Source organism: Arctopsyche grandis, chromosome 2 (genome assembly GCF_051622035.1).
Source record: "Arctopsyche grandis isolate Sample6627 chromosome 2, ASM5162203v2, whole genome shotgun sequence".
Taxonomy (NCBI): domain Eukaryota; kingdom Metazoa; phylum Arthropoda; class Insecta; order Trichoptera; family Hydropsychidae; genus Arctopsyche; species Arctopsyche grandis.
Window position 1 is genome coordinate 22,761,163 of NC_135356.1, and position 27,741 is coordinate 22,788,903.

At 34.2% G+C, this 27,741-nt stretch overlaps 1 protein-coding gene across 1 annotated transcript; it reads left to right on the forward strand.

Annotated features, from left to right (window-relative positions):
* The first annotated feature begins 14,593 nt into the window (after positions 1 to 14,593).
* LOC143922717 (biogenesis of lysosome-related organelles complex 1 subunit 2-like) lies at positions 14,594 to 16,327 on the forward strand. Its single transcript, XM_077446049.1, has 4 exons — positions 14,594 to 14,686; positions 15,150 to 15,280; positions 15,615 to 15,726; positions 15,817 to 16,327. The coding sequence occupies exons 1-4, from the start codon at positions 14,644 to 14,646 to the stop codon at positions 15,951 to 15,953; spliced, it is 423 nt and encodes a 140-aa protein (XP_077302175.1). The 5' UTR covers positions 14,594 to 14,643; the 3' UTR covers positions 15,954 to 16,327.
* Positions 16,328 to 27,741: the final 11,414 nt, after the last annotated feature.

Below are 27,741 nucleotides of genomic sequence, written 5' to 3' on the forward strand. Positions count from 1 at the left end.
TTTGGTCTCTTGGTGGATTTGTTGTTCTGTCATGAGGTTTACTTATTGTAATTGCAGGAGATATATCCATAGTTCATTATCTTGTATTGCTGGTATTGCATATTTGCAGATAGAAACTCACCCGCTAAATATGCATACACATATTATACTAGTGTTGTGCCCGTTGATTTTTCTATGGGTTATTTCGAAGAGGAGGGAAGGACAATTTAATAATATTGGGGTGACTGACGCTTGGATGCCTTTTTCCTCGTGAGATAGTGAAATAAAACCTTTTCTTGTCGAAAATAAAATTCATGTGTCCAGGGCACTCCAACTCTCTGCGCCTGCTGACTGAAATAAGTTCCATAGTTTCGGCCTTTTTCTTGTCGGAAAGCTCTGCTTTCTGTCGGTTTTGTCCCATGCGGTATAAATAGGACGTCACTATTTTTGCTAGCCTCTGGATTGTAGAGAGTAGCATTTAAATCCCACATTTCTCCTACAAATGCAATATCGTGCTCTTGCACGTCGGCACCAACTACACTAGATTGTTCGCCAATAGCATATTATTGCTTACTAGTACATTCATATTACTTTGCAGATCTGTCTGACTTTCTGGCAATTCGATATCACTATCAATTACATTCACACTAAATTGATCAATCACCCTATCTGGAATATTTAGATTTATATCATTAAATCTAACCGGATATCCTTGCGAAGATACTTCAAATGTCTTACATATATGTTGAGCTCGTCATCTTTTATTGGTTCAGAAATAGTAGCCAATGATGGAATTTGTGTAACTCGCGTTGTCCAATATAAATATTTGGAAAAAATTGAGCTTTCCAAAAAAAGCAATAATTACATTTTTACAACATTATGAGATAACAAAATTTTCCTTGGTTGTTTATTATCTACATATGTAGTTTCTTTTCTTCCATTTTGTGAGAAGTATTGAAGGGACAAGTGGTAATTTTCTTATGACACGTCTTTTTTTTACATCTTAATACGTGGAATGCCAGCTCGATGACAAGTGAGGTATTGTATGGACATTGCTGCAGGTTGCTGTTGGACACTGCTGTAAATACGCCGATGACGGAGAAGATACTCCGGTTTTCCGTTTTCTCTCTGTTAAGTGCGTTTTGCTAATTTTTTATTAGTGTTTCAACTTCATGCTTATTGTGGGATAGTCCGTTACTGTTCCACGCGGCTATTCAAGGCAAACTCATTTTAATGCTCTGTTGATTGGAGTTGTAATAATTCCCATAAGGGTACCTATGTAATGAATGAGGATATCAATCTTTTGTAATTGGTTTATGAGCATGTCTATAAAGTTTTGAGTGGCAAGACTTCTTGTTATTTGTGTATCGTCTTAATTCGTGAGGGCTTTAACAGCATATGTCCGTGATTTGGGGTATGTTTGGTCTCTTGGTGGATTTGTTGTTCTGTCATGAGGTTTACTTATTGTAATTGCAGGAGATATATCCATAGTTCATTATCTTGTATTGCTGGTATTGCATATTTGCAGATAGAAACTCACCCGCTAAATATGCATACACATATTATACTAGTGTTGTGCCCGTTGATTTTTCTATGGGTTATTTCGAAGAGGAGGGAAGGACAATTTAATAATATTGGGGTGACTGACGCTTGGATGCCTTTTTCCTCGTGAGATAGTGAAATAAAACCTTTTCTTGTCGAAAATAAAATTCATGTGTCCAGGGCACTCCAACTCTCTGCGCCTGCTGACTGAAATAAGTTCCATAGTTTCGGCCTTTTTCTTGTCGGAAAGCTCTGCTTTCTGTCGGTTTTGTCCCATGCGGTATAAATAGGACGTCACTATTTTTGCTAGCCTCTGGATTGTAGAGAGTAGCATTTAAATCCCACATTTCTCCTACAAATGCAATATCGTGCTCTTGCACGTCGGCACCAACTACACTAGATTGTTCGCCAATAGCATATTATTGCTTACTAGTACATTCATATTACTTTGCAGATCTGTCTGACTTTCTGGCAATTCGATATCACTATCAATTACATTCACACTAAATTGATCAATCACCCTATCTGGAATATTTAGATTTATATCATTAAATCTAACCGGATATCCTTGCGAAGATACTTCAAATGTCTTACATATATGTTGAGCTCGTCATCTTTTATTGGTTCAGAAATAGTAGCCAATGATGGAATTTGTGTAACTCGCGTTGTCCAATATAAATATTTGGAAAAAATTGAGCTTTCCAAAAAAAGCAATAATTACATTTTTACAACATTATGAGATAACAAAATTTTCCTTGGTTGTTTATTATCTACATATGTAGTTTCTTTTCTTCCATTTTGTGAGAAGTATTGAAGGGACAAGTGGTAATTTTCTTATGACACGTCTTTTTTTTACATCTTAATACGTGGAATGCCAGCTCGATGACAAGTGAGGTATTGTATGGACATTGCTGCAGGTTGCTGTTGGACACTGCTGTAAATACGCCGATGACGGAGAAGATACTCCGGTTTTCCGTTTTCTCTCTGTTAAGTGCGTTTTGCTAATTTTTTATTAGTGTTTCAACTTCATGCTTATTGTGGGATAGTCCGTTACTGTTCCACGCGGCTATTCAAGGCAAACTCATTTTAATGCTCTGTTGATTGGAGTTGTAATAATTCCCATAAGGGTACCTATGTAATGAATGAGGATATCAATCTTTTGTAATTGGTTTATGAGCATGTCTATAAAGTTTTGAGTGGCAAGACTTCTTGTTATTTGTGTATCGTCTTAATTCGTGAGGGCTTTAACAGCATATGTCCGTGATTTGGGGTATGTTTGGTCTCTTGGTGGATTTGTTGTTCTGTCATGAGGTTTACTTATTGTAATTGCAGGAGATATATCCATAGTTCATTATCTTGTATTGCTGGTATTGCATATTTGCAGATAGAAACTCACCCGCTAAATATGCATACACATATTATACTAGTGTTGTGCCCGTTGATTTTTCTATGGGTTATTTCGAAGAGGAGGGAAGGACAATTTAATAATATTGGGGTGACTGACGCTTGGATGCCTTTTTCCTCGTGAGATAGTGAAATAAAACCTTTTCTTGTCGAAAATAAAATTCATGTGTCCAGGGCACTCCAACTCTCTGCGCCTGCTGACTGAAATAAGTTCCATAGTTTCGGCCTTTTTCTTGTCGGAAAGCTCTGCTTTCTGTCGGTTTTGTCCCATGCGGTATAAATAGGACGTCACTATTTTTGCTAGCCTCTGGATTGTAGAGAGTAGCATTTAAATCCCACATTTCTCCTACAAATGCAATATCGTGCTCTTGCACGTCGGCACCAACTACACTAGATTGTTCGCCAATAGCATATTATTGCTTACTAGTACATTCATATTACTTTGCAGATCTGTCTGACTTTCTGGCAATTCGATATCACTATCAATTACATTCACACTAAATTGATCAATCACCCTATCTGGAATATTTAGATTTATATCATTAAATCTAACCGGATATCCTTGCGAAGATACTTCAAATGTCTTACATATATGTTGAGCTCGTCATCTTTTATTGGTTCAGAAATAGTAGCCAATGATGGAATTTGTGTAACTCGCGTTGTCCAATATAAATATTTGGAAAAAATTGAGCTTTCCAAAAAAAGCAATAATTACATTTTTACAACATTATGAGATAACAAAATTTTCCTTGGTTGTTTATTATCTACATATGTAGTTTCTTTTCTTCCATTTTGTGAGAAGTATTGAAGGGACAAGTGGTAATTTTCTTATGACACGTCTTTTTTTTACATCTTAATACGTGGAATGCCAGCTCGATGACAAGTGAGGTATTGTATGGACATTGCTGCAGGTTGCTGTTGGACACTGCTGTAAATACGCCGATGACGGAGAAGATACTCCGGTTTTCCGTTTTCTCTCTGTTAAGTGCGTTTTGCTAATTTTTTATTAGTGTTTCAACTTCATGCTTATTGTGGGATAGTCCGTTACTGTTCCACGCGGCTATTCAAGGCAAACTCATTTTAATGCTCTGTTGATTGGAGTTGTAATAATTCCCATAAGGGTACCTATGTAATGAATGAGGATATCAATCTTTTGTAATTGGTTTATGAGCATGTCTATAAAGTTTTGAGTGGCAAGACTTCTTGTTATTTGTGTATCGTCTTAATTCGTGAGGGCTTTAACAGCATATGTCCGTGATTTGGGGTATGTTTGGTCTCTTGGTGGATTTGTTGTTCTGTCATGAGGTTTACTTATTGTAATTGCAGGAGATATATCCATAGTTCATTATCTTGTATTGCTGGTATTGCATATTTGCAGATAGAAACTCACCCGCTAAATATGCATACACATATTATACTAGTGTTGTGCCCGTTGATTTTTCTATGGGTTATTTCGAAGAGGAGGGAAGGACAATTTAATAATATTGGGGTGACTGACGCTTGGATGCCTTTTTCCTCGTGAGATAGTGAAATAAAACCTTTTCTTGTCGAAAATAAAATTCATGTGTCCAGGGCACTCCAACTCTCTGCGCCTGCTGACTGAAATAAGTTCCATAGTTTCGGCCTTTTTCTTGTCGGAAAGCTCTGCTTTCTGTCGGTTTTGTCCCATGCGGTATAAATAGGACGTCACTATTTTTGCTAGCCTCTGGATTGTAGAGAGTAGCATTTAAATCCCACATTTCTCCTACAAATGCAATATCGTGCTCTTGCACGTCGGCACCAACTACACTAGATTGTTCGCCAATAGCATATTATTGCTTACTAGTACATTCATATTACTTTGCAGATCTGTCTGACTTTCTGGCAATTCGATATCACTATCAATTACATTCACACTAAATTGATCAATCACCCTATCTGGAATATTTAGATTTATATCATTAAATCTAACCGGATATCCTTGCGAAGATACTTCAAATGTCTTACATATATGTTGAGCTCGTCATCTTTTATTGGTTCAGAAATAGTAGCCAATGATGGAATTTGTGTAACTCGCGTTGTCCAATATAAATATTTGGAAAAAATTGAGCTTTCCAAAAAAAGCAATAATTACATTTTTACAACATTATGAGATAACAAAATTTTCCTTGGTTGTTTATTATCTACATATGTAGTTTCTTTTCTTCCATTTTGTGAGAAGTATTGAAGGGACAAGTGGTAATTTTCTTATGACACGTCTTTTTTTTACATCTTAATACGTGGAATGCCAGCTCGATGACAAGTGAGGTATTGTATGGACATTGCTGCAGGTTGCTGTTGGACACTGCTGTAAATACGCCGATGACGGAGAAGATACTCCGGTTTTCCGTTTTCTCTCTGTTAAGTGCGTTTTGCTAATTTTTTATTAGTGTTTCAACTTCATGCTTATTGTGGGATAGTCCGTTACTGTTCCACGCGGCTATTCAAGGCAAACTCATTTTAATGCTCTGTTGATTGGAGTTGTAATAATTCCCATAAGGGTACCTATGTAATGAATGAGGATATCAATCTTTTGTAATTGGTTTATGAGCATGTCTATAAAGTTTTGAGTGGCAAGACTTCTTGTTATTTGTGTATCGTCTTAATTCGTGAGGGCTTTAACAGCATATGTCCGTGATTTGGGGTATGTTTGGTCTCTTGGTGGATTTGTTGTTCTGTCATGAGGTTTACTTATTGTAATTGCAGGAGATATATCCATAGTTCATTATCTTGTATTGCTGGTATTGCATATTTGCAGATAGAAACTCACCCGCTAAATATGCATACACATATTATACTAGTGTTGTGCCCGTTGATTTTTCTATGGGTTATTTCGAAGAGGAGGGAAGGACAATTTAATAATATTGGGGTGACTGACGCTTGGATGCCTTTTTCCTCGTGAGATAGTGAAATAAAACCTTTTCTTGTCGAAAATAAAATTCATGTGTCCAGGGCACTCCAACTCTCTGCGCCTGCTGACTGAAATAAGTTCCATAGTTTCGGCCTTTTTCTTGTCGGAAAGCTCTGCTTTCTGTCGGTTTTGTCCCATGCGGTAAAAATAGGACGTCACTATTTTTGCTAGCCTCTGGATTGTAGAGAGTAGCATTTAAATCCCACATTTCTCCTACAAATGCAATATCGTGCTCTTGCACGTCGGCACCAACTACACTAGATTGTTCGCCAATAGCATATTATTGCTTACTAGTACATTCATATGACTTTGCAGATCTGTCTGACTTTCTGGCAATTCGATATCACTATCAATTACATTCACACTAAATTGATCAATCACCCTATCTGGAATATTTAGATTTATATCATTAAATCTAACCGGATATCCTTGCGAAGATACTTCAAATGTCTTACATATATGTTGAGCTCGTCATCTTTTATTGGTTCAGAAATAGTAGCCAATGATGGAATTTGTGTAACTCGCGTTGTCCAATATAAATATTTGGAAAAAATTGAGCTTTCCAAAAAAAGCAATAATTACATTTTTACAACATTATGAGATAACAAAATTTTCCTTGGTTGTTTATTATCTACATATGTAGTTTCTTTTCTTCCATTTTGTGAGAAGTATTGAAGGGACAAGTGGTAATTTTCTTATGACACGTCTTTTTTTTACATCTTAATACGTGGAATGCCAGCTCGATGACAAGTGAGGTATTGTATGGACATTGCTGCAGGTTGCTGTTGGACACTGCTGTAAATACGCCGATGACGGAGAAGATACTCCGGTTTTCCGTTTTCTCTCTGTTAAGTGCGTTTTGCTAATTTTTTATTAGTGTTTCAACTTCATGCTTATTGTGGGATAGTCCGTTACTGTTCCACGCGGCTATTCAAGGCAAACTCATTTTAATGCTCTGTTGATTGGAGTTGTAATAATTCCCATAAGGGTACCTATGTAATGAATGAGGATATCAATCTTTTGTAATTGGTTTATGAGCATGTCTATAAAGTTTTGAGTGGCAAGACTTCTTGTTATTTGTGTATCGTCTTAATTCGTGAGGGCTTTAACAGCATATGTCCGTGATTTGGGGTATGTTTGGTCTCTTGGTGGATTTGTTGTTCTGTCATGTGGTTTACTTATTGTAATTGCAGGAGATATATCCATAGTTCATTATCTTGTATTGCTGGTATTGCATATTTGCAGATAGAAACTCACCCGCTAAATATGCATACACATATTATACTAGTGTTGTGCCCGTTGATTTTTCTATGGGTTATTTCGAAGAGGAGGGAAGGACAATTTAATAATATTGGGGTGACTGACGCTTGGATGCCTTTTTCCTCGTGAGATAGTGAAATAAAACCTTTTCTTGTCGAAAATAAAATTCATGTGTCCAGGGCACTCCAACTCTCTGCGCCTGCTGACTGAAATAAGTTCCATAGTTTCGGCCTTTTTCTTGTCGGAAAGCTCTGCTTTCTGTCGGTTTTGTCCCATGCGGTATAAATAGGACGTCACTATTTTTGCTAGCCTCTGGATTGTAGAGAGTAGCATTTAAATCCCACATTTCTCCTACAAATGCAATATCGTGCTCTTGCACGTCGGCACCAACTACACTAGATTGTTCGCCAATAGCATATTATTGCTTACTAGTACATTCATATTACTTTGCAGATCTGTCTGACTTTCTGGCAATTCGATATCACTATCAATTACATTCACACTAAATTGATCAATCACCCTATCTGGAATATTTAGATTTATATCATTAAATCTAACCGGATATCCTTGCGAAGATACTTCAAATGTCTTACATATATGTTGAGCTCGTCATCTTTTATTGGTTCAGAAATAGTAGCCAATGATGGAATTTGTGTAACTCGCGTTGTCCAATATAAATATTTGGAAAAAATTGAGCTTTCCAAAAAAAGCAATAATTACATTTTTACAACATTATGAGATAACAAAATTTTCCTTGGTTGTTTATTATCTACATATGTAGTTTCTTTTCTTCCATTTTGTGAGAAGTATTGAAGGGACAAGTGGTAATTTTCTTATGACACGTCTTTTTTTTACATCTTAATACGTGGAATGCCAGCTCGATGACAAGTGAGGTATTGTATGGACATTGCTGCAGGTTGCTGTTGGACACTGCTGTAAATACGCCGATGACGGAGAAGATACTCCGGTTTTCCGTTTTCTCTCTGTTAAGTGCGTTTTGCTAATTTTTTATTAGTGTTTCAACTTCATGCTTATTGTGGGATAGTCCGTTACTGTTCCACGCGGCTATTCAAGGCAAACTCATTTTAATGCTCTGTTGATTGGAGTTGTAATAATTCCCATAAGGGTACCTATGTAATGAATGAGGATATCAATCTTTTGTAATTGGTTTATGAGCATGTCTATAAAGTTTTGAGTGGCAAGACTTCTTGTTATTTGTGTATCGTCTTAATTCGTGAGGGCTTTAACAGCATATGTCCGTGATTTGGGGTATGTTTGGTCTCTTGGTGGATTTGTTGTTCTGTCATGAGGTTTACTTATTGTAATTGCAGGAGATATATCCATAGTTCATTATCTTGTATTGCTGGTATTGCATATTTGCAGATAGAAACTCACCCGCTAAATATGCATACACATATTATACTAGTGTTGTGCCCGTTGATTTTTCTATGGGTTATTTCGAAGAGGAGGGAAGGACAATTTAATAATATTGGGGTGACTGACGCTTGGATGCCTTTTTCCTCGTGAGATAGTGAAATAAAACCTTTTCTTGTCGAAAATAAAATTCATGTGTCCAGGGCACTCCAACTCTCTGCGCCTGCTGACTGAAATAAGTTCCATAGTTTCGGCCTTTTTCTTGTCGGAAAGCTCTGCTTTCTGTCGGTTTTGTCCCATGCGGTATAAATAGGACGTCACTATTTTTGCTAGCCTCTGGATTGTAGAGAGTAGCATTTAAATCCCACATTTCTCCTACAAATGCAATATCGTGCTCTTGCACGTCGGCACCAACTACACTAGATTGTTCGCCAATAGCATATTATTGCTTACTAGTACATTCATATTACTTTGCAGATCTGTCTGACTTTCTGGCAATTCGATATCACTATCAATTACATTCACACTAAATTGATCAATCACCCTATCTGGAATATTTAGATTTATATCATTAAATCTAACCGGATATCCTTGCGAAGATACTTCAAATGTCTTACATATATGTTGAGCTCGTCATCTTTTATTGGTTCAGAAATAGTAGCCAATGATGGAATTTGTGTAACTCGCGTTGTCCAATATAAATATTTGGAAAAAATTGAGCTTTCCAAAAAAAGCAATAATTACATTTTTACAACATTATGAGATAACAAAATTTTCCTTGGTTGTTTATTATCTACATATGTAGTTTCTTTTCTTCCATTTTGTGAGAAGTATTGAAGGGACAAGTGGTAATTTTCTTATGACACGTCTTTTTTTTATATCTTAATACGTGGAATGCCGGCTCGATGACAAGTGAGGCATTATAAGGTCATTGCTGTATTTTACAATGCTGTTGGACATTGCTGTAAATACGCCGATGACTGAAAAGATACTCCGGTTTTCTGTTTTGCTAATTTTTTATTAGTGTTTCAACTTCATGCTTATTGTGGGACTAGTGTTGGACCCGTTGATTTCAACGGGTGGTTTCGAAAAGGAATTGAAACTTAAAAATATTGAATCGACTGGTTTCGGAAAGAAATTGCACGAATGCACGAATTAGGAATGACAAATTACGAAGTGATTACGAATTACGAATTACATTTTGCATCGCCGACGCCTCCGGCACCTCGGGGCTTTCGCCCCCGGCGCTTCTGTCGCTCCGGGGCCTTCGGCCCCAGCGCCGCCGACGCCTCCAGCGCCCCCAGCGCCCCCGATGCCTCTGGCACCCCGGGGGCTCCGCCCCCAGCGCCGCCCGCGCCTCCGGCGCTCCTAGCGCCCCCAATGCCTTCGGCACCCCCGGGGGCTTCACCCCCAGCGCCCCCGATGCCTCCGGCACTCCGGGGGCTTCGCCCCCTAGCGCCACCCGCGCCTCCGGCGCTCCCAGCGCTTCCAATGCCTTCGGCACCCCGGGGGCTTCGCCCCCAGCGCCGCCGACGCCTCGGGGCCTGAAAAAGCTGGAAAAATGAAAAAAATTAAAAAAATTAAAAAACTGAATAAATGAAAAAAATGAAAAAAAATTATAAAACTGAATAAATGAAAAAAATTAAAAAATTAAAAAAATTAAAAAAATTAAAATGAAATAATGACAAATATGAAAAATATGAAAAAAAAAAATTTGTTCCCCATACTGGTTGATTCATTATGTTCGGCGAGAGTTAGGACACACACACACACACACACACACACACACACACACACACACACACACACACACACACACACACACACACACACACACACACACACACACACACACACACATTACCGTCTTTATATATATGATAGTCCGTTACTGTTCCACGCGGCTATTCAAGGCAAACTCATTTTAATGCTCTGTTGATTGGAGTTGTAATAATTCCCATAAGGGTACCTATGTAATGAATGAGGATATCAATCTTTTGTGATTGGTTTATGAGCATGTCTATAAAGTTTTGAGTGGCAAGACTTCCTGTTATTTGTGTATCGTCTTAATTCGTGAGGGCTTTAACAGCATTTTATTATAACTCCAATCAACAGAGCATTAAAATGAGTTTGCCTAGAATAGCCGCGTGGAACAGTAATGGACTATCCCACAATAAACATGAAGTTGAAACACTAATAAAAAATTAGCAAATCGCACTTAACAGAGAGAAACAGAAAATCGGAGTATCTTCTCAGTCATCGGCGTATTTACAGCAATGTCCAACATCATTGTAATCTACAGCAATGTCCATATAATGCCTCACTTGTAATCGAGCCGGCATTCCACGTATTAAGATGTAAAAAAAAGACGTGTCATAAGAAAATTACCACTTGTCCCTTCAATACTTCTCACAAAATGGAAGAAAAGGAACTACATACATATGTAGATAATAAAAGATGACGAGCTCAACATCAACATAAGACATTAAGGGTACCTATGTAATGAATGCGTACTGGTAGTGCATATACCAACAAAGGTATAGAAATATACCAAAGTAGTGCACAATCAAACAAGAATAGAATAGAAATATACCAAAATGGTATATTTCTATACCTTTGTTTGATTGTGATATACATATGTATGTACTATGTAGTCTGGTTTTGTACAATATTATGTAACTAAGGTTTTGTACAATATTAAGTTGTGAGTCTGCAAGATATTTCAAATGTACAATATTAAGTTGTGAGTCTGGTGTGTTTTTTGATAATTTAAAATATGTATTCATAATTACTAGATCATTTTCCAGGCATAACTGAATGAATCTCTTGTCGAAAATAATACTTTGTAAAATTTCCCCGCATGGTAGAAAAATCGGCGGCTAAATTGATACTTGTTGTGGAGTAACCTAACGACAGCGTTATACTTATACTCACAAAAATGTTTAGGACTTTCATTTGTAAATAAAATTTTATTTGTAAAAATAATTGTGTTTTTTTTTCATCGTGATGTTTTTCACACTCATACTTTTGTTAACATTCCTGATACATAAATTAATGGCCAAATATTTTCACTTATCATCGGCAATTGTGTGTGACAGATATTATTGATAGTTTATAAATAAACAGCTCTTGTTTGTTGAAAATTAGTTTCACAATTTGAAACTAATTGTTGACACTAATCGGTGGAATTAAACCCATTTAATTCGTATATTGGCTATTAGTTTTTTACAAGACTATTCAATGTTTCACTTCGCTTACACTATTCCTACATTCTTCCGATCTTTTTGAAACTTTGCCATTTTTAAGTGATACCTGCATACTATCAATATTCCTTTCTCAAATATTCCCATTGATATATCAACGGACAAAATGTCAGTAACGCTTATTTTCATGAACTTCTATTGTATATTTACGCGCTACTGCGTTATACATACAATAAAAAAAGTAAAATAATTTTAAATACCAATGGCCAATAGGAACCGGTGTGCATAGACGTAGAGTGGAAAATAAATAGTACCATACATAAATAATGAAATCGATATCGACTGGCAGCATTATGAAATACTCATAGCTATGACAGCATTTTCGATACAAATTGAACGCAAATTTATGGAAACTTGCACAATACAAAAGTTCTACTTCCGGTTGTCGCATTTTGTTTAAATTATTTTATTACTTAAAATCACTATCAGTATTATACACAATAAATATCAAAACGATAAAAATAATTTAAATTGTCAAAATAAAATAATGAAATATTGTTTAAACAAAAATACTACTTCCGGTTTACAAATTCTGACCAAAACCTTATCAGCAAAAAATACAAATATAAATTTTCAGCTTGATACGTTCAGGGGTATGGACAGAATATAAAATATTAGATTATAAAATTTATAATTTATATTACATGTAAAAAAAATGCAGTCCGATTCAGAACGCGGTTTATGAGATAATTGAATTGAAAAACTTAAAAAAAAGGACACCTATATGAGGAGGTACCATTTCCGGTCAGCTAAAAAATTTACGTGGTGTCGATAAAAATTTCAGTGACCGATAGTAAGTTTCAGTTCGATAGGACCAACGGTGTTCAAAAAATCGCCAAAATACACACACACACACACACATTTTTTCTAGATCTAGATGAAAACGTGATCAGTAATCGATTCTGAGTTCGAATCGGTCAAAATCTCGAGTTCGAATTTTCGCATGATCACAAAACTTCATCTATTGTTACTACGTACATACATAGAAAAAGTAAAAATGGATGGAATTATATATAATGGTATGTAATTATTTATGGCAGGCTTGGATACGTCCAAATGGACAAAAAGATTTTTGTCCACATGGACGTTAAATTTCTAATATGTTTTTTAAGACGTCTAGGCACTTCTAAATCACAGTTATAAAGTTTTATTTTGTAATATAGATCTATTGTATTTAATAATCTGATATGATAAATATCATATCGCTATTCTATGTGTCTGTAAGATAACGCTCGCCGTACTATAATAGTCGTTTCGGATCGACATATGTACGTCACAGCTAAAACATCATAACTAGTCACCGGAGCCTGAGGGGGCCGTCTATTGTTCAAAGGTTGTAAATGCATTGTTAAAGGTTTGCCGAACAATGGATAGCACTGTAACTATCCTACCTCTAATCATAACAGATCAACAAAAAAACTTCTATATATACTGTTTGCTACAAATTTTTTCCTGTAGGCAAATTAGTCTCCATGCATTTAGCGACATCTATTGAAAATTTATTTAACTAATTAATTAATTAATTTTTCAATTGGTGTTTTATATTGTTTATATGTAGGTAGGTACTTGGTTTGTACAATTTTTTTCATACTAAACAATTAAATATAAATATATTTAAAAGGTGTTTGAAAAAAATACAACCGTATACGGATCGAACAAGGAACCGACAAATTTTTTAAAAGCTTAATATGCCATAACTAGAGACACGTATTTTAGGCATTTTGCTATTAATGCTAAATTCGTAAAATATGTGAATAGATGCTAAAATAACTAACAAAAGTGAAATTTGTATAAAATTTATAAAATTAATAGACAATTTAGAAGGGTCTTCCTATTCCTTTGTCCATTTAATATGTGAATAAATTGAGGGGATAAAACAAAGCGTGCAGTTTACCATAGACGGTGTTTTTCCTGTCGAAACCAGCAACTGTTTTTGTCTACTACTGTAAACAAAAGAAGACAGTTGGAGCTGTGTATCCAAAAGGCTGCTCAAAAAAGCATCTTAAAACTAGACTCGCACTCAAGACTAAATGAGACAAATCTATTCCTCCAAATATTGAGTAAACTATTCAATCTATCTGTGGCAGGTACAAAATCTAATATTAATTTTAAAGAAACAGTTTTGTTTTTTAGAAACCTGCCATTGTTTAATGTATTAGCAGAGGCTAAATGTTTGGAAAAATATCAGCACTTTTTTTAGACAATTAATAGAGAATATAAAAAGTGAATCACGCCGGATATATTGCTATTATTGATGGCAACAAAAATTAAATATGGAGAGTTTGGTTGTACCATTCTGAAATCTATTTGGTGTCCCGTTAATAGTGTGGATGCTGAAAGGTATTTCAGCAAATACAATATAATTGTTACCGATCGTCGCACGAACCTCAAAAAAGAATCTGTAGAAATATGCTCCATGTTGAGTTTTAATAAATTTTAATTGTTATTATATTTTTGTATTTATACTTCTTGTCTTTGTATTTTTATATTCATGTTTTTTTCATTGTAATTATAATTCCAAAACATTTTTGAATTTTTTTATTGTTGTTTTGTCTTTAAATTGTATAAATGTATATTAATTTTATTAAAATTCATTGAAATTTTTTATTATTTAAAATTAAACTCTTCATAAAAATAGATGCTAAAATTGAACATTTTTAATGCCCTAAACGCTAAAATGCAAAATTGACAAAAATAGATGCCCAAAATACGTGTCTCTAGCCATAACCCATGCGATGATATTATCCATTATCGTAAAATAAAGGGAGCGGACATAATTGTACATTGAAAGGTAAACAGTGGATTTATTTTAGGTTGGCTACTTGATTTACACTGCTGCTGGCAATACTCGAGCTGTCAGTGCCAGTTTGACAGCTCGAGCGATATCGCATCATGTCATTAGATAACCAAAATGTTAACGAATCACCTAAAAGAGGTAATTTTTCCGTTTATAATTATTTTGAAGTACAGAAAAACTTTGTATTTCATTTCGACACATATGTGTTATTGTGCTATGAATTTGATGTTGAATTAACTTTTAGTGTTCAATAAATTATATTTTACATATCCCTGTTTACACATTGATGCAGATATAAATAAGTAAAAAAAATCAACAATGACTTGGCTGAGCTCGTTTCTTACACTCAGAGTGATCGATTCACTCAATTTTGATCCATTCTACACTTCACATGTATCCCAATTCAGGTGGATGCTAGTTTAAAATGCTCTTGTAATCCATTGAATCTTAACATCTTCATGGTTTTCTGTCTGATGTACAATAGATGAGCACTAAGAAAATGGTAGTAGTAGATGAATAGCGAAATTAAAGAATATTTGAAACGCTAGAGACTGCATTACCTGGTAAAATGCGTTATTATTTCTATTACATTTTTGTTCAGGTCCAACTTTATCCACCAGTACGTCGAGCTTCGAAGCTCTCGACCCTCACGATCCAAATTTGAGCCGACTGGCAACAACAATGTTTCAAAAAACCGAAGACTATCTATACGGAGAGTTCACATCCACTCAGGTTTGTATGCCGTCATTCACTCTCATCTTATATAGGTTTTTCATTCCAAATTGACCCTTTGACAAATTGACATTGAAAAGGGGTCAATTTTAAATGAAAAAGGGTCAATTTGGAATGAAGAATCTGTATCATGGTATTGTTAAGTGAATGAATATCGATATTATAAGATTATAGTCAATTCAAAAATAATTTATGCTGTTATTGTTATCTATTTTATCGAGTCAATGCAAATCTCAATATGGGAAATGTATTTATCAGGGCTTTAACTTCAAGGAAATGTATATTTGGAGTTTGATAATGTTATTGCATTAATTAGGCGTTACAATTGTTTCAGGATGCCTACAAAAGATTGGAAGAGATGAATCATTTGACACTTTCGAAATACACCGATATTCACAGGATCACTGGAAATATTTCAACAACTGTGAATAGAATGGATAAAATACGTATGTCTCATACATATGTTTCTTTGTTGAAATTTATTTTGAATTATGAAGTATTACAATGTTTAATTTAATTTTTTTGTAATATTCCAGATCAATCGCTTGCCCCTCATATTTATAAAATTGAAGAAATTGAACAAGCCGTGTTGAAATTGGAGAAAATGGCGTATGCAATTGACGCATATTCAAAGAAACTGGAAGCCAAAGCTAAATACTTAACCAAACGTTGATTTGAAACTTTGAATTCTTTAATATGGTTTTAAGGAGTAGATTTATGAATATGTACAATATAAAGCTAGGACTGATTTACTGTTGATTGATTGATTATTTTTATTAGACGGCGTTGGTTGTTTTATCATATAATACATTCCTCGTCAGTTTTATTTTTAAGTAGATTAAATTATGTGGATGTCTTAGCAAGTCAGTTAAGATTATACATATATTGTTTTTGTTTTTAATATATTTTATACATTGCATTTTAATTATTATAAAAATACAAAATAATAGTTATTTTATGTTTTAAGATAAAGTTGTATGTGCTCATTTTTTAAAACATCTATACAACTATTGTAGATTTTGTTAAAAATAAACTTACTACACTCTGATTTAAACATTTTTATTAAAAAAATTGGATTCCTCTTTTGTATTAATTTTCTCAACGATATAATAGTTCAACATTTACAATTTTTTTTGCGTATATTTTTCTTTGTGACAAAAACAGGATGAACTGGTTTCAATAATTGAAGTTCATATTTTCTGTATATAAAGCAACAGTTTTGTAAATCCATTTCATTCGTATTGTTTTGTGATAGATTGGATGTCCGCAAATTACAATACGAGAAATAAAATAAAATCAGTTGTGATTGAGCCGATTCAGTAATTTAAAACAACTTTCTTGAATATAAACAATAAATACGAACTGTTGGATAAATATACGTTACACATTTGTTCCTGATATAAAATAAAGTAAGGCGGACCTTTCTAAAAATTCGCTCCATGGGATGAACCATTTCTAATAATTTTACCCAAGGCATACCATTCAAAAAACAAAATATACTTGCTTTGAAATCATAAAACTTTTTTTTTCAAAGTACATATGTAGCTTAATGCAGCGATTATTTTACTGGCCACTAAGCTACCCAAAAGAAAAATTAGAAATAAACGTAGCATTCTAAATTCACACTATTCCTAAATTTAGGGGGATAACATCTCTGCTGTGAGGTTACCCAACAAATGATTGACATAATATTGCTACGCAGTGTGGTCAGCCTAGACTATTACCAAATAGCAATTAGATAATATTAATGATAAAAGTTTATGTAAAATATAGTGTAAATGTGCACCTATGTGTAGAGCCCACAAAGACGAAATTCATTATTTAGTTAAAACTAAAAAACCGTTAATGTAAGGCTTAAGTGAAACACATGTGACTAGTGATATATTTGAGATCATGAAATAAGTATGGATATTTATAGTTTGATAAGATGCGATAGTGATTCCAGACATACTGGCAGTGTAAAAATCGAGTAAGTATGTTTTTGTTTATAGTTTATCGATCTCCAAATGGAAGTTCTGCAAGGTTTTTAAAAAAATTATATGATAACAGTGAACGAAGTGTAACAGATGTAAGTAAAAATATGTTAATATTTGGGGATTGGGATAAATTGAATGAATTTTATGCTAAAAAAATATATAATTGGGTTTTAAACAAATTGTGAAAGAAATGACTAGAGTGAATGATAATTCTAAATCCCTGATCGACTTGGTTATAAGTTATAACAAATATGGTTGGTTTAAAATGTGATGTAAACGATGAACCAAAAATAGCAGATCACTCTAATGTTGTTATTTTATTGGAACCAATAGTTGGCAAGGGACGTGTATGTAGAAGCAATAAGTATAATTGAAAAGCAATACTTAGATTTTAATATAATTAATGAAATGCTGAAAGAATGTAAGTGGAATAATGATAGTGGTAATGTAAATGTTTTGTGGAATGAAATGTACAATATTTTAATGGATGTAAGAAATAAGTCATTACAATCCAAGAAATTTATATGTCATAATTCATTAAAACGTTGGTTCACAAAAGTGTTAAATTCCTAAATTTAAAATTCTGTAAATAAAGTTATGAAATTCTTGGAAGTAAGGCTTGGTGTGAATACAAGAAGACTAGGAATGCTGCTGTAGCCATTGTAATACACGCAAAAAAGCAATTGTACGAAATACATAGATAAATTAAATAGTGATCCGACAAGAATGTGGAGAACAATAAAAACCTTGATTTCAAGTAAGATTAAGCCAGGAATGAAATAAATGTATTTTGGGAATTTTTTGAACACTGTTAGTCCTATCGAACTGAAACTTAGTATCGGTTACTGAAATTCTTATCAAGTTAACTTTTTAAGTTGACTGGAAATGGTACCTCCCCCTATAGATGTCGTCTTTTTTTCTACGTTTTTAAATTCAATTATCTCCCAAACCGCTAACTGAATCGGACTGCAATTTTTTCACATGTAATAGAAATAATAATCTTTATAACTTTATATTTTTATCTGAACCGAAAGTAGTACTTTTACTCTTGATAATCGAGGTTTATTATGTTTTTCTCAGAAACGTTTTGGTTTATTGAACTGAAATTTCAAATCTAGAAGTTTAAGCGTAATAAAAAGTTCAACTGCAAGTCGCAGTTTACTCTTGTTCGATTTTTCTTCCACTATTTTTTTCGACCCCTTAAACATGCTTGTTCTTCAAGAAAAAATTCAAGTATAATTCTTGTATCAATGTGATGAAAATAAAAAAAAGTGGGATTTTTTCCTCTTAGAAAGGTCAAAAATGTTGTCGCCTGGATTCTGTCCACACCCCTGAACGTATCAAGCTGAAAATTTATATTTATATTCTTTATGTACTAACTTAGAGCTGCTAAGGTTTTGGTCAGAATTCGTAAACCGAAGTAGTGTTTTTTTTTTAAAACAATATTTCATTATTTTATTTTGACCATTTCAATTATTTTAATCTTCTTGATATTTATTGTGTATAATACTGATAGTGATTTTAAGTAATAAAAATAATTTAAACAAAATCCGACAGCCGGAAGTAGAACTTTTGTCTTGTGCAAGTTTTCATACATTTGCGTTCAATTTGTATCGAAAATGCTGTCATAGCTATTAGTATTTCCTAATGCTGCCGCTCGATATCGATTTCATTATTTATGTATGGTGCTATTTATTCTCCACTCTACGTCTATGCATACCGGTTCCTATTGGCCATTAGTATTTAAAATTATTTTACTTTTTTTATTGTATGTTTAACGCAGTAGCACATAAATCTATCTTTTGTCTTGTACAAGTTTCCATACATTTGCGCTCAATTTGTATCGAAATTTCATAATGCTGCCGGTATGTGTGAATGCGTCTGTACGGTTCAATATAGAATTTTGTTTTGTGACATTCTTATATTTCTCAAATACATAGATAAAGTCATGGGTTGGTCACACCCGAATTTTTTCTCATTATAGAACGGTTTTTCCATATCTTTGTCAGATTGATCATCGCCGTTTCCGCCATGTATAATCTTCTGCACATTTCTGATTGACATCCCCCTTCTCTTGAGATCCTACGACATGGTCCAACCTGTGCTTTTGTTTTTGAACTTTTGAACCTGTGCTTTTGTTTAGAATTTTGATTTGTGACCTTCTTATATTCTTCAAATACACAGATAGAGTCATGGGTTGGTCACATCCGAATTTTTAATAATTTATTTACTGTTTGAATGCACATGATTTTATTGAAGCTTTTTTGCTCGGAGCATGGAGCGGAGCACGGAGCGGAGCTGGAGCAAAACATTTATCCCGGAGCGGAGCAGTTACAAAAGCAGTCCGCTCCAATTCACTGGTTGCAATTACCAAATATATCACTGTATGCAGCGAGACGAAAAATAATCAGGAAACGAGATCTTTGAAATTAGCTTAAGAGGCTAAATAAGGCACCGAATGCGATATCCAAAATTACGCGACATACATACATATGTACAGTGGCGGACTGGGACTGAAATCAGTGCATTCCAGGAGTCAAAGGGGGCCCACCCAGGGTTGAAAAAATTTGTCCCCCCCCCCCATATAACAAAATTTTCTTCTTTCCATCACGTAAAAAATCAAGGGCAAAAAATAAATATAATTTTCATAAATGGGAATAAACAAATTTAGGTACAAGAAAAATTACAAAAGCAAAATAGATCCATAAATTACATTGTATATTTCGTTTTAATCCTTGTCCTAGGTAAATAGAATGCATCATAAAAGAATGCGGCATAAAAGTGGCTTTTAATTTCGGTAGAAAACAATCAGGGACGTCATTTTTGGGGGGGGGGGGCATGCAAAGATTGATCAAATTGAATTTTTTTTCAAAAAAACTTTTTTAAATCGGAATAAAGATGGAAAATATAAAATATGAAAAAAAATAAGCTTATTTTTGAAAAAATTATTATGTAAAAAGCCAAAAAAGCGCCGCAGGCGAAAATTTTTTTCCAAAAATCTTCACATGGTTATTAACACTTTGTGATCGGGTCACGAGAATTCTCGTGTTTGAGTACCCAACGCTTGATGGCGGGTCGCGAGAATTCTCGTGTTCACGTAGTCTGCTCTTGGACTGCGGATTACGAGAAAACTCGTGTTCTTAAAATATTTTTAATCAACGGCATCTCTATAACTGGATACATACTTCATATACAAATGATAAAATCGGAACCTGTGTTATATATTTTGTCTCGTGGAACCATTTCAACTCGTAACATGTGTTTGAAATTTGTCACACCCATTTTTTTCAATCTTTCGCTTGTTTCTTCCTATTTCACCCTAGATGTAGGTTTCCGTAAGACGCTGACCTTTTCGGTTCTTTTAGTCGCTTTCGTGAATTTGAATTTGAATTAATCCGTAAAAATGGCTTCTCGTGCTGATGATCAGGATCAAATATTTGCCGATAATAATGCACCAACACCAGCACCAACGAAGCGTGCAACGACAAAGGACCATCCCCTAGGATTATCTATGGATTTACGAAGTCATAAATTACGACCCATAATGACAAGCGGCACAAAAAAATATCCATGTGTACTGCACAAAAGAACAGCAGTGAAACCCGATACTTTTGCGAGTTCTGTAACGTTCCACTTCATAAAGGTACCTGCTTTGATAGATGTCATACACGCGTAAACTATTAATTACCATTTGTAAATATTGTATAAAACTATTATTTATGTTATAAGCCATTTTTTAATTAAAACTTTAAAACTAAAAACAATATGTATTTATAAGTGAAAGTAAAACTTTTTTGTGTTGTGGTGTTCATAAATAGAATCTGCAGATACTGGCGAGTACAAATCAAAAATTTTATTGAAATACAATGAGAACTTCGAGAGTTATACGAATTTTAGCGAGTATTGAGAGTAAACCGCAATATCGCGAAAACACGCCCGCTTTCGCCTTTCAGGCGGCCGCGCGACCTACCCGCTTACAAAGTGTAATCGACCATCAAAATGTATCACTATATCAAAAAATATACGAACTTTCGGAAAAATAAACGATACACATCCGTTTTTGAGACAAAATAAAGTAAAGTAAACCTTTCTAACGATTCGCTCCATGGGATGAACAATTTCTAAGAATGTTACCCAAGGCATACCACTTAAAAACCAAAATATACTTGCTTCAAAATAATAAAATTTTTTCAAAGCACATAGCAGCGATTATTTTATTAGTTACCCAAAAGTAACATCCATAAGAAATAAACGCAGCATTCATAGTATCTCATTAATCATTAAATTCATAATATCTCATTAATCATTAAATTCATAATATCTCATTAATCATTAAATTCATAATATTTTCTAAATTCACACTATTCCTTAATTTAGGGGGGCGAGTGCCCCCTAAATTAAGTGAAAACAAAAAATGCATAATATTTTCAATTAATGTTAATCGAAAATTAGGATTTTGGGGAGGGGGCCCCTATCCTATGTTTCTATATACATGGATTTGTCAAGATTAGGAATAGATTTTATATTCGGAAACTGTTTAAAATTGTAAATTTAAATCTTACTATGTCGTCGAAGTATAATCAAATGTTATTTTGAAAGTATGTATGAAGTAAATTTTAATCGCTGGTTGATGATGAATCGTCCTATCAAAATTGTTTTAAACAATTCAGTTTATATTATTGACGGAAATTTGTTCATTCCCATTTTTATTTCAGTAGGTGGTTGTTACATAGGTATTGGTATATGCATAATCTTGAGGTTGGAAATGGGCCCGGTAAAAGGGGCCACGCAAATGTTGAAACTTACATTTCGAGCCTAATAAAAAAAGTTAACCGATCCTTGGGATGTTAAAGCAGGTATTAGTTGTTTGTGTATATCGTAAGAAATTTGTTTTGTTGAAATACCCAAACTCTAGGTCCCAAAGTGCAATATCCTATAAATTTTTATACACGTGAAATAGTTAAAAAGTTATTTAATTTTACTGAGGGCCCATATTTTCTAACGGATAGTGGGGCCCACATGCCATCGGGCATGTACGCTTGTATGGCCAGTCCGCCACTGAACATATGTAGATCCCAGCCAATAGAATATCATTAATTTAAAGCCCAGACCCAGAGGGTGCCGCGTATTGTTCAAATGTTGTAAATGCATTGTTAAAGGTTTGCCGAACCTTTTTTACAAAGGATTTATAACAACGGAACAATGAGCGGCACCTTGGCTATCCTACCTCTAATCATTATCTAGTAATTTTTTTTCTCTCAATAGCATGGCGTTTTGCAAAACAATGACTGAAGAAACTTACCGAGCAAACAAATGTATGCATTTCGAGTAACAGATGAAACATATAAACACTACGCGACGAGCCAGAATGTTATATTACAGAAAACACAAATATCGGAAGGCAAAGATCGAAAATCGAAAGATCTTAAGTCGAAAGATCAAAAAAAAAGGGTGCATGGTAAACGGTACATACTCACTTACATACTCACTTAATTTGCGCGAGCACGGTACAACAGGAACAAGAGGAACAGGCTTTTCCTCCCGTATTCTGCGCGCGCACATTAATACGGGAGGAAAAGCCTGTTCCTCTTGTTCCTGTTGTATCCTGCTCGCGCAAATTAAAGATCGGATTTTCGATCTTTGCCTTCCGATATTTGCGTTTTCTGTAATTTAACATTCCGGCTCGTCGCGGAGACCGGAAACATATATCAGATCTCGCTTTTCGACATAAGAAAGAAAGGGACCAAACATTTTTGCGTTGACTTGTATGCATTGCATTTTGATGACTCACTGTCTGGAGCAACTCCTGCGTCTACACGTTTAATATTCATACGCTATACACATTCATTATTACGCAATTGAAATTTCATAAATTTCGTCATTAAAAAATGGTTGGAGTCGCTCATTTTACATGACTCCGACTCCAATTCCGACTCCGGCCAAAACAGCGCGACTCCACGACTCCGACTCCGACTCCACAGCCCTGATAATAACTAAAGAAATTAGACATAACAAAAACAAAACATATATGTACTCAAACAACTAATAATAATAATAATTGCAAATTATAAAAAACAACAAAGAAGGGAATGTCTTATAAAAGAAAATAGAGAAAGAAAAATAAATATAAACATATGTATATACACAGACAAATATACATAATCATAAAAAACAATAGTAATTTAATAGCAGATACGTAAAAATATAAAATATAACATAAGGAATGCCTTGCACCTACAGCCAGTTCCAATAAATAAGAACCAACTGCAAATACAAAACATCCCTGTGAGGCCCAAATGGAAGAGAGTAAATCAAAATTCCACTCATAAATCACAATCAATCAAGAAAACAATGATGAATATGATTGATAAATGAATGAATGCCTTTAGTTTGTATTGTACTCATACTTGTACTTTAAGTATATTTGCAATATTAAGCAAAGAATATTTTAATTTAATTTATTTTTTATTCTATATAAAGCTTATTTTTTATTAATTTGACTTATTACTGTTTTTATTACTTTATCTATGTACGTAGTAACAATAGATCAAGTTTTGTGATCATGCAAAAATTTGATCTCTAGATTTTGACTGATTTGAATTGAAGAGTCCGTTTGAAAAACAGCATATGTCCATTTTTTTCGAAATCGACTTTATTGTTGCAAACGATAGTCCTGATCACGGACTACATGCTCACTTTTTATTGGATGTGGAAAAAATCTCTTAGTCCCTAAAAATGAGCGTCAAAAAAAAGCCACTTTAGGAAAAACAACACTTGTCCAAGCATTTTGTTAGAAAAACAACATATGTCCAGGGACATATGTTGTTCTTCCTACAAGATCGGCCTCAAACGATGCATGTATGGACGTCATATGTTTTATAACTTCTTCTAATGGTATAATATTTTTTTTTAAAACTATCGAATGGCACAATTTTATATTTTAAAAAATCGTTTTTTTATATTATTTTTTTTTTTTCACATTTCATACCTATATATATATATATATATACATACATATAGGTATGATTTTGATTGTATGCATATTTACCTCGTTTTTCATAACTTCCACATGCTTCTTTACAAATATATAATAACGTAGATTGGAATTAGTGGGTAATAAAAAGTGATGATTTGTATGGACATAAATGTCACCCTTAGCTTATCCCACTTTTGTAGAAAGGATACCGCGTTATACGCTCGACTGCTACAGCGTTTGGATTGCTTGCAGTCCCCTTTATTATCGGAACACATTGATTATTTGTTTAATATTTCTAGAACAGTGATGAAGAACTTTTTTCTAGCTAAGAGCCAAACCAAGGAAAAAGTTGCAAAATTGGAAAGTTTGGGAGCCGCAACATAATAGTTTTGGATTGTATATTAAAATTTTATATATGTAGATCCTACTCATTTATGAGCTGAAAATTGTGGAGATGTATGAAAATCAATTTTTGAAATTTATGTTTCATACACCCTTATCGGAATACGTATTTATATTATTTCACGTAAACTTTGGTAGACAATGAGAGCCGCGAGTTTTGATGCAAAGAGCCTCATGCGACTCCGGGGCCACAGGTTACCGACCACTGTTCTAGAAAGATCAAGTGGCGGAACTTATTAAGTTTGAATATTGTATTTTTAAATATTAAATGTATGAAATAAAGTATTTTTCAATAATTGCGCAATTTATGGAAAAACGAATTATTGGTTATTTTATTTATTATTATTTTTTACGTGTATTTTTTAACTTTTATTTTTAATCTATTCTTATTATATATTGTATTTTTAAATATAAAATGTATTAAATAGAGTATTTTTCAATAATTGCGAAATTTGTGGAAAAACGACCTATGTCCCACCTGGTTTTTGTTTTTTATTATTTTTTACGTGTATTTTACAACTTTTATTTTTAAACTATTCTTACTGTATATTGTATTTCTAAATATAAAATGTATTAAATAAAGTATTTTTCAATAATTACGGAACATAAATATTTTTTTTTGCTCTCCTGCACAATTCGTATTTTGTGATATGTGCTGTTTTTCAAACAAAGTCTTCAATTCAGAATCGATCACTAATCACGTTGTCATGATCTAGAAAAAATGTGTGTGTATGTGTGTGTGTCAATGTATTTGGGGATTTTTAAAAAACTATTCATCCTATAGAATATAAATTTAGTATCGGTCACTAAAATTCTTTACGATACGACGTAAATTTTTTTCAACTTTTTAAGTTGACCGGAAATGGTACCTTCCATTATGGGTGCCCTCTTTTTTTTAAGTTTTTGAATTCAATTACCTCCCAAACCACAAATTTTTTACACGTAATAGTAATTATAAATTGTATACATCAATATTTTAAAATATGTTTACCTAAACCAGAAGTAGTGCTTTTACTCTAGAAAATCGAGGTTTTGTTATATTTTTCTCAGAAACCCTTCAGTTGATTCAACTGAAATTTAATTCTAGAAGCTTAAGCTTAATACCATGTTATTTATAAAAGTTGATAAGCATCCAGATATGTTTACCAGAATCCAGTGGCCCCCCCCCACCCCTTCATCCCCGGAGGCTTCACCCCCGGCGCCCTCGCCCCCGGAGGCTTCGCTCCCGGCGCCCTCATTTCCAGGGACTTCGAATCCTTTGAATCGAAAAAAATCGGATCATTTATTCGATGACGTCACGGATTTACGAGCGAACCAACCAATGTTACATACAAAGTCTATTTCCAAATTATATATTAGATTAACTTAGAATTGTTAAGGTTTTGATCAGAATTCGTAAACCGGAAGTAGAACTTTTGTCTTGTGTTAGTTTCCCTACATTTGCTCTCAATTTGTATCGAAAACGCTCCTAAAACGTAGTATTTTTTTAATACAATATTTCATTATTTTATTTTGACTATTTAAATTATTTTTATTTTCTTGATATTTAATGTGTATAATGATAATAATAGTGATTTTAAGTAATAAAAAAAAATTGAACAATATCCGACAGCCGGAAGTAGAACTTTTGTCTTGTGCAAGCTTCCATACATTTGCTCTCAATTTGTATCGAAAATGCTGTCTTAGCTATTAGTATGTATTTCATAATGCTGCCGGTATGTATGAATGTGTCTGTTCGGTTTAATATAGAATTTTGTTTTGTGACCTTCTTATATTCTTCAAATACACAGATAGAGTCATGGGTTGGTCACATCCGAATTTTTTCTCATTATAGAACGGTTTTTCCATATCTTTGTCAGACTGATCATCGCCGTTTCCGCCATGTATAATCTTCTGCACATTTCTGATTGACATCCCCCTTCTCTTGAGATCCTACGACATGGTCCAACCTGTGCTTTTGTTTTTGAACTTTTGAACCTGTGCTTTTGTTTAGAATTTTGTTTTGTGACCTTCTTATATTCTTCAAATACACAGATAGAGTCATGGGTTGGTCACATCCGAATTTTTAATAATTTATTTACTGTTTGAATGCACATGATTTTATTGAAGCTTTTTTGCTCGGAGCATGGAGCGGAGCACGGAGCGGAGCACGGAGCGGAGCTGGAGCAAAATATTTATCCCGGAGCGGAGCAGTTACAAAAGCAGTCCGCTCCAATTCACTGGTTGCAATTACCAAATATATCACTGTATGCAGCGAGACGAAAAATAATCAGGAAGCGAGATCTTTGAAATTAGCTTAAGAGGCTAAATAAGGCACCGAATGCGATATCCAAAATTACGCGACATACATACATATGTAGATACGCCATGTACTTAGATCGTATTGGAATAATTCATCTTATTATTAAAAAGTGCAGTTTATACAGGGCATAAACAACAAAGATTGCATTGTGTGCACCAGGCTTTGTTTCCCCCCTTCCTTTAAATTGTCTTGCCAAGTTTTACCAGTAGGAGCTCAGCCTTTCCAAGGACAGCATGTGGCGTCCCGTTTTATCGTTGCCAAACTTGGTGTGTTCATCCTCTTGGGATGAAAAATTTGCGCGTTGTTAAAATTCTGATGTATGTATGCGTTGTTATGTATTGTGTAATTAATATAATTGAGAATTTCATTGTGCAATATTTGATTTTAGCATCCGATTCGGCGATGTCAGCGGATTCGACATGGAGGAATTTGAGCCAACCGTCCAAAGTCTCGATTGCAAAATAATCAGCAGTCTACAAATCTTTACCTCATTGGTAAGTACCTATTATAAATGTATTTTGCTGTGCGAATTCGGTTTTCATTGGTCACGTGTATTTGCGTGCAAGTTTTGATGCGTTAATCGACGGCCATTTTGGAATCGCGCGAGCGGATCATCTATGTATGTAGATGCGTCCATTCGTTGTCTGTTAGCTTAGTCACTATTGTGTATGATTCGAAGTGGCGATTTTACAATTTGTTGATGTTTTTAATGGCTCTAAATAAGAAGCTGATTGTGTGTCGGAAGATGTATAATATGACTCACGTTTCGTGGAATTTCTATCGCGTTCTATTTCTTAAGATGGCC